The 11,839-nt window shown below is 37.8% G+C and overlaps 1 protein-coding gene across 1 annotated transcript; it reads left to right on the top strand.

The window, feature by feature from the left end:
* Positions 1-516: 516 nt before the first annotated feature.
* LOC105791457 (uncharacterized) lies at positions 517-3,248 on the top strand. The gene is made up of 3 exons (XM_012619525.2): positions 517-795; positions 917-1,335; positions 1,786-3,248. The coding sequence occupies exons 1-3, from the start codon at positions 730-732 to the stop codon at positions 3,005-3,007; spliced, it is 1,707 nt and encodes a 568-aa protein (XP_012474979.1). The 5' UTR covers positions 517-729; the 3' UTR covers positions 3,008-3,248.
* The last annotated feature ends 8,591 nt before the right edge of the window (positions 3,249-11,839 follow it).

Here is an 11,839-nt window from a genome sequence, read left to right as displayed (position 1 = left end):
AAAGTAAAAATACCATTTACTGATTAGCATAAATATATTTTAAAGGCGATAAACTGTAAATGAAAAATATATTTTATGTAATTTTTAAACATTAAATATTAACTTTATTCTAATTTAACATTATTTAATTTTTTAATAAAATAAAGAGAAATTAATTTAATCTACACATTATAATAGCAGGATTTCACAAATGTCTGTATCTAATAACTTTTGTAGTTTGATAGTTGTGTTTCATATTTAACATTCCAAATAATAGTTAAATTTGATTAAGAAAATACTAATAAATTAATAACTTCAAATTTGAAATTTGAGGATTAATTATAGTTCGAAAATGCACTTTATTTTTTTTGAAGGCTTGGGTTTGATGGGTCGTAGTCTTAGAGGCCGCCCCTAGAACAGCAGGGAATGAAAAATGATTTTTGGTCATAAAAAATACTTTAAAAAAAATGTTCTAAACCGGTAATATATAACTATATAATAATTCAAGGTCAAATCAATATTGAACCCATTTTATATCGAGCTCCCATTGTTCCAACTCCAACTCTCCCCTGTATCCCATTTTCTCCCATATATATACACACAAATTCCGTCTTCTCTTTATTTATTAGGTGAGGCAAAAAACGAAAAGGTCCAAGCTTTGAGAGTAAGAGAGAGAGAGAGAGGGGGGTTATGGTTGATTGATTTTGATTCTTCTTTAACAAGTTTTTATTGCAAAAAAGGAAATCAACCATGGCTGTTTCTCCATCTTCCATTGCTACTGATCACAAGAAACACTGGTGGGTTACCAATAGAAAGGTAAACAAACAAACAAAAAAACGCTTCATCTTCATCTATTTTATCCATATTCTTCTACAAAGTTTTTCTTTTGTTCTGTTCTTGAAATGGGTTTCTTTCTTTTGATCTAATGCACAAACAGCTTGTAGATAAGTACGTCAAAGATGCGAGGTTCCTCATCGCAACGCGGGAACGAAACGACGTCACTTCCGCCCTCGTTCTTCTCGACGCGGCCTTGGCCCTCTCGCCTCGTTCCGAGTTGGCTCTGGAACTCAAAGCGAGATCTTTGCTCTACCTCAGGCGATTCAGGGACGTCGCCGATATGCTTCAAGATTACATCCCCAGCCTCAAAATGTCGAGCGACGACTCATCTGGCTCCGTCTCCTCGGATATCTCGTCTCAACAGCTCTCGAGGGAGCAAGTCAAGCTTCTCCATTCTGATAACTCGTCGTCGGGTTCACCGGTTCATGACCCATCTTTCAAGTGTTTCTCCATCTCGGACTTGAAGAAGAAAGTCATGGCTGGGTTGTGTAAAAACTACGACAAAGAAGGGCAATGGAGGTAATAACTTTTCAACCTTTTATTCTTCTTCGGTTTCTGGGTTATACATATTTTATGGTTTTGGTTAAATACCTCTGCCGGTCCCTGTACTTTTTATAAAACTTGAGATTTAGTTTTTCGTTGTCAAAATTTCAAAACATTCAAACTTGGAACATAGTATGAAACGGGAATTTTGACGAAAAATATTTAACGGGGTTAGAAAATTTAAGCATTTTTAGTTATTTAGTTTAAATTTTTTTAAGATGTAGGGATTTGGTAGCATATTTTGACCTTTAGTTTTGCATTGGATTTTGAGTAAATAATTAAATACACAACACTGCCAGCCTTATTGGAATTTGCCAAGTATTTCACTTTCCTCAAAATAAATGCTTTGATTTTAATACACTTGTAAATTAGGTATTGAAGGGCATTTGAGTCATTTTATTCATGATGAACCTCAATTTCTATCAGGTACTTGGTTCTAGGCCAAGCATGTTGCCACCTAGGCCTAATGGAGGACGCCATGGTCTTGCTCCAAACCGGGAAACGCCTCGCCTCCGCCGCGTTCCGCCGAGAAAGCATTTGTTGGTCCGATGACAATTTCACCCTCCCCGTCATTATAACCACCCCAGACATCTCTTCCGCCGCAACGCCTCCCCGCAACGTCAGCTCTCTCTCCCAGTCCGAAAACATTTCCCACCTCCTATCCCACATCAAGCTCCTCATCCGCCGCAAAAGCGCCGCAATCGCTGCCTCGGATGCCGGCCTATACTCAGAATCCATCCGCCATTTCTCGAAAATCGTTGACGGCCGCCGCCCTGCCTCTCAGGGCTTCCTCGCAGAGTGTTACATGCACCGAGCCTCCGCTTACAAGGCCTCGGGTCGCATAGCCGAGTCGATCTCGGATTGCAACAAGACCTTAGCCTTCGATCCTACTTCCATCCAAGCGCTTGAAACCAGGGCCGAACTGTTGGAAACAATACGCTGTTTGCCCGACTGTTTGCACGACCTTGAACACTTGAAGCTCCTTTACAATTCAATCATGCGTGATAGAAAGCTTCCAGGTCCACCATGGAAGCGTCACAATGTGAGGTACAGGGAGATACCAGGGAAGCTCTGTGCATTAACGGCTAAGATTCAACGATTGAAGCAAAGGGTAGCTTCAGGGGAGACCGGGAATGTCGATTACTACGCATTGATTGGTTTAAAACGTGGGTGCTCGAGGTCTGAATTAGAGAGGGCGCATTTGCTGCTTTGTTTAAGGCACAAGCCCGATAAAGCCACCGGCTTTATCGACCGGTGTGAGTTGGCCGACGAGCGGGATCTCGACTCGGTTAAAGACAGAGCCAAGATGTCGGCTTTGCTCCTATATAGATTGCTTCAAAAGGGGTATTCCAGCGTGATGTCTGCTATTATGGATGAAGAAGCGGCTGAGAAGCAAAGGAAGAAAGCTGCGGCGGCGACGGCGGCGGCTTTACAAGCAGCAATTCAAGTGCAGCAAACACAGTGTTGTAACTCTAAATTGGAACCTGAAACTGGTTTCAATGACAGGGTTAATTCGGGTGAAAACAAAGCCGCAACAAATGCGTTTCAAGGTGTGTTTTGCAGGGATCTCGCTGCGGTCGGGAGTTTGCTATCACAAGTTGGGTTTAATCGTCCGATTCCGGTGAAGTACGAGGCGCTGAGCTGCTGAGTTTTGCTTGGAAAATCAATGCCGGGTCACTGTAGATAGCTGCTCGTGATGTTTTTTTTCCGGCAGAAGAGTCGCCGTTCATTCACTGTCTGTAAAGAAAAAAAGATCAAATTTTTTTTTGCCTGCCGGAAAATTTTGTCACCCTTTTCTGTTAGCTCCTACATGTACAGTAATTTCCCTTTATTTTTGTTGTTGTTTCAGAACAGTATTTTTCAATATTGAATTTTTACATTTTGGTACATTTGATTTCGTACTCTGATTTCTGAACTTTTTTCTTTCTTTCATTCATTAGAATTTTTGGATTTCAATTGATATGAATTTGGATTGGCACCAAACATGGAGATAACATATCAAATGAAAAGCTTACACCTCTGAATTGGATGGACTACATTTAAATTGATGATACGTAGTTTGCATTGGCCTTCTCGGAATGGTCTTCTCCGATTGCCATCCTCAACGGATCTAATGGAAACAAAGCTGTCTCCGATGGTTAATAATCATTTTACAGCGGCAGACCATTAGTAAAAGTAGCTGCTCTCCATGCAATTCCTTGTTGAGAGTAATCGTTATACGTAAATAAACGTGATAGTTTAAATTTTGACCCAGAATTCAGTGTAATCGAAGGATACCACCAAAAAAGAAAGAGGGGAACAATTAAACACCACCGTTGAGTATAATCGATCAGTTTGGTTTTTCATGGGAAGTGGGAACCAAACAAAGAATCATTCTCATATAAAAACAAGGTGCTATTGACTTTTGAGGACATTCGAGTTCGACACATCATTTTCACATTTTTCTTTCTCACCAATAATCAAATTATCATCATTTGGAATTAGTTAAATCATCAGGTACTTGATAAATATGTATAGGGCCACTTATCCTTTTTTATTGTAGCTTTAAAAAGCTTCTCATTTCCTTTCCTTGCAAGTGATATTATGCTCCCTTCCCCCATAAAAATCGGCTCTCACACTTCCCTTTCCTTTGCTTCTTTTCGTCTACCATCCCTTCTTTTTCATCTTTATATCACTTTATGCGTTGAGATGATTCGATTATCAATTCAGCGTATTCTTACATAAAACCGAAACAGGATTTGAGACACCCTAGGCATAGGACCAACCATTTTCTGGAACACCAAAACCACCATGTTGTCATCATGACAGAACACAGCTCACTTTTACTCCAAAATTTCCCATCTCCCATGAAATATGTGAAACCTCCTCCAACCACATGATAATACCCCTTTGCATAATTAGCTTCGCGTGACTACACAGCCACCAACTACTCATTATACAAACAAATACCACAAAAACATCAAATATATAATGTAAAATATAGTAAAAGCAAATAATAATAAATCCCCTCCAAAAATTAGAAATATGAATCTGATTCGGGTGCAATAAAGTGGGAAAAAAGAGAGATGCCTTCCACATCTTAATCTCTCTCTTTTTACAATTTGATTCCTTTGAATTTGAGGTGTTTATTGCTGTACTGGTCATGTTTGGGTGGAGTTTATGTAATATTTATCTAAGTTTTGCCTCAACAAAAAATGTAGGTTTAAAATTTTGTCAAATTCATTCACATTTATAAATAGTTAACTGAAGCCTTTATTTTAAAAAAATACATATTATTTTTAGAAAATTATTTAGAAAACCAAAAGTGAAAATTTCAAACTTCACAAAGGTTATGAGTTAACAAGTGCCCCACAGTTATATAGTTAAATATTAAAAAATAAATATATTTTTAAAAAAGTGAGATCTATATCAATTTTTCAAGGTCAGTTGTTAACATTTTAGATGTTTTTACTAGAATTTCAAATGTAGATAATATTTCTTTTTAATGTTTATATAGTATTATGTTATTATATATTTAATTTTGTGATATATATTATATAATATAAGAATAGATAAAAATATATTAAAATAGTATAAAATGGGTTGAATTTGATTAATGGTGAAGTTTAAGTCCGGTCCATGTTTTAAATGATTTTTTAAACTCAATTTTCGAGCATTGTATTATTTATCAAACTCTGATTTAAGAAAAGAAATCGAATTTTGAGGATGAGAAAGAAAATCTAAAATTAAGGTTACAACTGAATGCATTAGCAAATTAAGTATTACGCCTGTTCAACCTTTTAAAGCAGAAATTGGTTTTCTCAATATTCTTGCGGAGGAAGAAAAGGGAAAGTTTGGCATCAATTCTCGCAAGGGTATAACATTTTATTTGACCTTTATTATTGTATTATTTGTTTGTACCAGTTTAAAAGCATGACGCTTTAAATAATGTTTTCTTGATATAAGATGAACTATTTATTTGAAGAATAAAATGCTGTGAGTAGGTTAAGATGGATGTCAAGAGTTTAGGGATGAAGTTTGAGAGAGCTAATGGTAAAAAAATTTAATATTTTATAATTAAAGAGGACTAAAAATGAATTATACCGATTGTTTAAGGGAGTCAAAGTCGTTGATTGCCCCTATATTATAAATGTCAAGCATGTGGTCTCACTAATTTAAACAGATGGATGCCTCAACTCACAAAACAATCTTCCTTAATCAAATGCATTAATTTAACAATTTTTTTTTTTGTAAATGAAGAAAAAATAGATTTACTTTGAATTTAAATTTAATCGCGAAAATAAATACAAAAAATTTGAAGAAATAGTAAATAAAAATGGGATTAAGATGGAGAGAAGGGGAGTTGGGGGATAAAAAGGAACACGTGAGGTGATGTTTGAATGTTGGGGACATTGGAAAGGGGAGAGAATGTGATGATGTCAATGACAGACAAGCTAATCTAAGACACCCATGTGATGCAATCATGTGATTTTATTTTATCTTTTATGAATCAATAATCTCACTATAGCCTTTTGCATTCCCTTCTCTTTCTTCTAACATAAAGAACGAATGTTTTGGTCTTTTTCTGTTATTCTTTTGCGTTTTTGGGTATCCAGTAGTTGGGATTTTTTACTTTGTCAAAAGCTAATTATAGTAATATTAAAAACACTTTCATTGAGATCCGAGTCCGATTTGCTTTTTTAACATTTTTCAAAAGAAAAAAACATTCATCACATTAATACTTGGCCATTTCGAGGGTTTTTTTTTAGGATTAATTTATAATTTGGCTCTTGTATTATACTTAATTTTCAGTTTAGTTCTTAAAACTTTTTCTTACTTAGGTTATTTAGCTATCGTTTTTGTCCAACACACTAGAAAAAATGTCAAAAGATTATAACATGAGGCACATTTTTATGGGATATAGGTAATTTTTAAGGTAAAACAAAACAAAAATGATAATTTAGGTATTAAAGTGAAATAGTGTTGATACCAAGCTGAAATGGCTTAGTGGGCGAAGAGCTGTAGGTGTTGTGAGTGCTTACAAGGAAGAAAGGTAGATCATATTCATTATGTAATATTCACAATTTTAAAAATGTCTATATTTTCAAATGCCCAATAATTGTGTGGTCCATTAGCCCATTTCTTTATAAAGCCCATCTATGTTATAGGTTTTTTTTTATCAAAGAATAGAGGGGAAAAAAGGGATAAAATCACGGGCAAAATACTATTAAAAGTCTCTTCTTTTAAAATTTACCGAAATAGGCCCTGTACTTTATTATTTACCGAAATGGGTCCTTTTCCCAAAAACGCGTCCCCGTCAGCGCGATGTCAGGGGACGTATCAGCAAAACGCGTCCCTGGGGGCGCGCTTTGCTTACATGGACTCAAAGCGCGCTTACGATGACGCGATTTGTTGCCACGTAGGCAAAGTACGCTGACGTGGACGCGTTTTGTTGCCACGTAGCGCGCCCCTGGGGACGCGTTTTCCCAGCGCGTGAACAGTGCAACGGTCATTTTTTGACCGTTACCTACCCCCCAACGGTAAAAAAAAAACTATAAAACCACCCACCCTTTCATTTTTTTCACAAACTAATCCTCTCTCAATTATTTTCTCAATTTGCTCTTAATTTGCTTTCAATTTGCTTCCAAATTTCTCTCAAATCCATATTTAATTTTAATTTACTCTTAATTTCCTCTTAAATTTCTCTTAAATCCCTATTTTTAATTATTTTAAATTTTTTTTAAATCGTAAAAATTTGTACGAATTTAGCAATGGCCGGAGAATTGATTCATCTTGATAACCAGCACATATTTGTCGAACAAATGAAAATGGTAAGTGTTAAATTTATTTTTTAAATATTATTTAAGATTTTTTATTTATGCATTTTTAGATAATTATTAATTTATTATTTGTTATAAAATTCTGTAGATCGGATATTGGAATGCTATATCCGGAATATGCATGGTCCTCCATCACTGTTGGTAGAGAATTACCTGCGGGAAGCAGGTTTTTGGCACGTGGCGACGGTAGGTTGGGGATGCAAGTTGGACCCGAAACTTATTAGTGCGTTGATCGAGAGGTGAAGACCCGAGATGCACACATTCCATCTTCCATGTGGAGAGTGCACTATCACTTTGGAAGATGTCAATCTGCAATTGGGATTGCTTGGTGGGCGGTACCAGATCCAAGTCTGCATTCAATCTGGTGATTGGGGAGCGGTGTGCTACGAGCTGTTGGGCGCTATTCCGGAGAAAATTAACGGAGGTCTTATCGAGATGGGCTGGTTAAGAGACACATTCCCGGATCCGGATGATGATTCAACCGAAGTAGAAAGAATTCGATATGCTCGGGCATACATTCTTCAGATAATTGGAGGTTATTTGATGCCGGACTTGTCATAGAACCTCGTACATCTAAGATGGCTGCTGAAACTCGTTGATTTTAGAGCAGCTAGTGAATTGAGTTGGGGGTCTACCGTCTTGGCAACATTATATCGGGAGATGTGCTGGGCGACGCAACCGAGTAAAGTGAAAATCGGAGGTTGCCTATCACTACTGTAGTCATAGGCATGGTTTCACTTTCTATTTCTACGTCCTCAAGTGGACCATCCATATACATTCCCACTAATAACAAGGTAAATTTTATATTATATTTTTTACAATTATTATGTAGATTTTTAAAAATAATAGTATGCTAAAAATTTATTTAATTAGGTGGAACCATCCGACAAGTTATGCTCGATTACCTACCTCTCTTAATGATATACGGCTTCTATTAGACCAACAGTCGGAAGCACATGTAAGTATTAAATAAAATTTATATTTCCATCATGAGCTAGTCGATTGGTATTTAGTATTTAGTATTTAGTATTACGTATATAACTAATATTTCTATCATGTTCATATAGTTTCAATGGACACCATACGAGGATCCGGTAATTCGGGCAGTAATTCTGGATAAGTTCTTCCTAAATCCAAACGCTTGGCATGCAAAAGTCGCGTTGATCAACTATGCGACCGTGGAGATGCACCAGTCAGACAAAGTGTTACGACAATTTGAATGTAGACAATCGATTCCCGTGGCACCTGAGGTGTTTGATGATCACCACAAAATCGACCTACGACATTTGCATACGGATTGGCCGAGATTCTGGTCCCACTACATCCAAATATGATAAGACCGATATGATTATATACCTACTCTGGAACCGATCATCGTTCCGGAATTAGTGTGCGTGCCGAAATACATGCCATGGTTCAGGATCTATGGCAAGCCGTATTTACTGTCGGTAGAGGAAAGGCAGCGGTAATTACGTATCCAAAGGGAACGACGTGGGCCTTTAAATCAAAGACGAAGGGACGACGATGCAGGCCCATCAATGAGGCCCAGCCATTCACCCGGCCCATCATCAGCAGCCATTCAATCACCAGGCCCAACGAGAGCACCGACACAGTCACCCGACCCAGCAGTTCAACCAACGATACCCACGGTACAGCCTTTTCAGATGATGCCAGGTGCGTATCCTAACTCTTTTTTGTATCCTAACCCTTATATGTTTCCTTTTTCGAGTCCTATGGCAGGTTGGAGCCAATGGCCCGGTTTATCTCCATTTTCTGTTACGTTGAGTGGACCGCCGATGTATAGGCCAGCGTCGTATGAGGGATCGCAAGAAGGGCAGTCGGGGAGCTCTTCTTTTTACCAATCCCCATCATCGTATGAGTTTCAAACATCGTCGTCGTTGGTGATGCAGACACCTCCACATTCACTATTCTATCAAAGTGGCTCATCGTCCCAACACCAACAACCAGATGCCCTACTGGAGGAACCAGAATCTCACGAGCAACCATAACCCTACGAAAAGTGGACAAAGGAGGAATCCAATACAGAATCGTCGACTACCGCCATGTGTAATCTTGAATCCATGAAACACGGAGATTGATTTGTATTTTAATATATTTGTACAAACATTTTAAATATTTTGATATTATTTGATGTAATAAAATAGAAATTTATTTGAGTTATTACTTAAAAACCCTAAACTAATTTATTAAAAATTTATAAATTTATTATTTAATTGACAAACCCTAACAAAAACCCTAATCCTAACCCTAACCCTTAACTTAAAAACCCTAAACCCTTAACTTAAAAAGCCTAACCCTAAACTTAAAAACCCTAACCGTAACCCTTAACTTAAAAACACCAAAACCCTAATATTAACAAAAATCCTAACTCTAAACCTAACCCTAATATGATATAATTTGATAAATTTACTAACAATTAATACAATTAACAATTAATAATTTGACTAACAAAATGTTAGATTTTACAAAATGTTTTAACTGGTACTAACAATTAATAATTTGATATAATTTGATAATTTTATTAACAATTAATACAATTAACAATTAATAATTTTACTAACAAAATGTTAGATTTTACAAAATGTTTTGACTGGTACAAAAAAATATAATTTGTTTACAATGACATTCAACTATTGCGATTTGGGCATGATCAACTTGTATGGCCTGGCTTCCTACACAATCCGTACAACTTTTGTTGACTGGCTGTTTCTCGGATATCCATATTGTTACGTATTCTAGTCGAGCAAGGTCGACCCTTTGGTTTGCAATGCAATTCTCTATCCGGTAACAGCTTAAAAGGAGCAAGAGATACGAGCGGCCACTTACGTTCATCTGGGGCCGGTGGGAAAATGTGTCTCCAGACGTTGTACATGTTTTCTAATTTGTACACTTCATCTACATAGCTCATCGAATCCAGACGGAGATTCTGACAAGCTGAAATAACATGAGTGCATGGATAACGAAGTGCATCAAACATCCCGCAATCGCAAGTCCTATTTCGCAAGTGTACACGATATTGCCCGCCAACAACACCTTGGTGCGGTCTGTCAAACTCTCTCACGCGAAACCATAAGTTGTCTCAATCGTGACACACTGTGTGCATGGTGTTCGCCCGTGCCTTGGCCTTGTTAATTTCTTGGACTACCTTACTGCACCATACATGGCCTGCATAACTCGCTACTCACTTTGGAAATAGTGCCGCCAAACGAAAATATGTCTTTCGCACAACCGATGTTATCGGTAGATGACGTGTTCCTTTTAGAACAAAATTTATACATTCAGCCAGGTTTGAGGTCATATGACCATATTGTAGGCCGCCGTCGTATGCTTGTGCCCACTGTTCGAAACGTACGTTACAAAGGTAGTCCGCGCCTTCTCCGTTAATTAAACGTAAAATTGCCAACATCTCGTGAAAACGGTCTTTATTTATTTCATACCCTACCAATATAAGTTCATAGCGAATATTACATACCACTTCTTCATTTACAACTAATTCAAATTGACAAACGAAATAACACAGATAGAGACTAAATTCCCATGTTGGTCACTTGTCGACGTTCGCTCTTAGATTGATATTGTATGTAGTAGTTGGAAGTAACGTGCCTTAGGCAATATCGATGGTGTGTGTACTGCCATAAGCTTCCCTGTCGATCAAATACAGCTAGTATACCGGTGCCCCAATCTGAAATAACACAGATATCAGGTTGGGGGCACACATGCGTCCTTAACCTAGATAGAAAGAAATCCAGTCATCAGATGACTCTCCTGGTGTTATTGTAAACGCAATTAGAAGAATTCTCCCACCTCCATCCTGTGCCACTACAAGCAATAGCCGATGAGTATACCTACCAAACATAAAGGTACCGTCAATTTGTACCAATGGCTTGCAGTATGGAAATGCGTCTTGGCATTGCTTAAAGGTCCAAAACAGGCGTTTGAACACTTGGCATCCACGTAGCAATCGGCCATTGTAGTACGCATGTTCCGTTTCAAGGTCTGTGATGGCACCTGAGACGTATCTCTCTAGCACTTGCCACCACTGCCATATTTCATTATATGAGGCGTCCCACCCACTATGCATCTTCTTCAACGCCTTCTGCTTAACTATCCAAGCCTTGCGATAAGAGGGCGTGTACCCCATTTGGCTACGAATATTGGCAATTAACACCGGCATTGAAGTCCTGGGATCTGCTTTCACCGTGGGCAGTATCAAGCTAGCTAACATAGCTGAACCCATCTTGGGATGATCTTGTGAAACACCTATAAATGGAGTACATTAAATAATGCAACATTACATAACAACAGTATTATTTAGAAACCGTCAATACTGTACCTGCAACATATATATGTGGACCTTTGTACTTTTTTTATCACTCACAACCCTTTCCTTTTCCTCAACGAGGCGTAGATTTTTCATGAACATGTGCCGTCTTGCATGGCACACTTCGCCTCAAACTTATCAGATTTGGATTTAACGACGTGGTAGTTAACGCCGTTTTTGATGCTATGTTGTTTCAAAGCACCAATAAAACTATCCTTGTTGGAAAACTGATTACCAACTTCAAATTCACCCAAATCTAGCCCCCGAACTTGTACGATCACGCAACCAGTGTGGTAGATCTGGAAACTCCAACGCATTA

This window comes from Gossypium raimondii, chromosome 8, assembly GCF_025698545.1.
Source record: "Gossypium raimondii isolate GPD5lz chromosome 8, ASM2569854v1, whole genome shotgun sequence".
NCBI lineage: Eukaryota > Viridiplantae > Streptophyta > Magnoliopsida > Malvales > Malvaceae > Gossypium > Gossypium raimondii.
The sequence above is the reverse complement of the archived record's forward strand: the minus strand, read 5'-3'. Positions and strand labels throughout refer to the sequence as shown.

Coding starts and splice junctions, on each gene's coding strand:
- LOC105791457 (XM_012619525.2), top strand. CDS start 730: ATGGCTGTTTCTCCATCTTCCATTGCTACTGATCACAAGAAACACTGG. Junction 796..916: donor GGTGGGTTACCAATAGAAAG/GTAAACAAACAA, acceptor ATGCACAAACAG/CTTGTAGATAAGTACGTCAA. Junction 1,336..1,785: donor GACAAAGAAGGGCAATGGAG/GTAATAACTTTT, acceptor AATTTCTATCAG/GTACTTGGTTCTAGGCCAAG.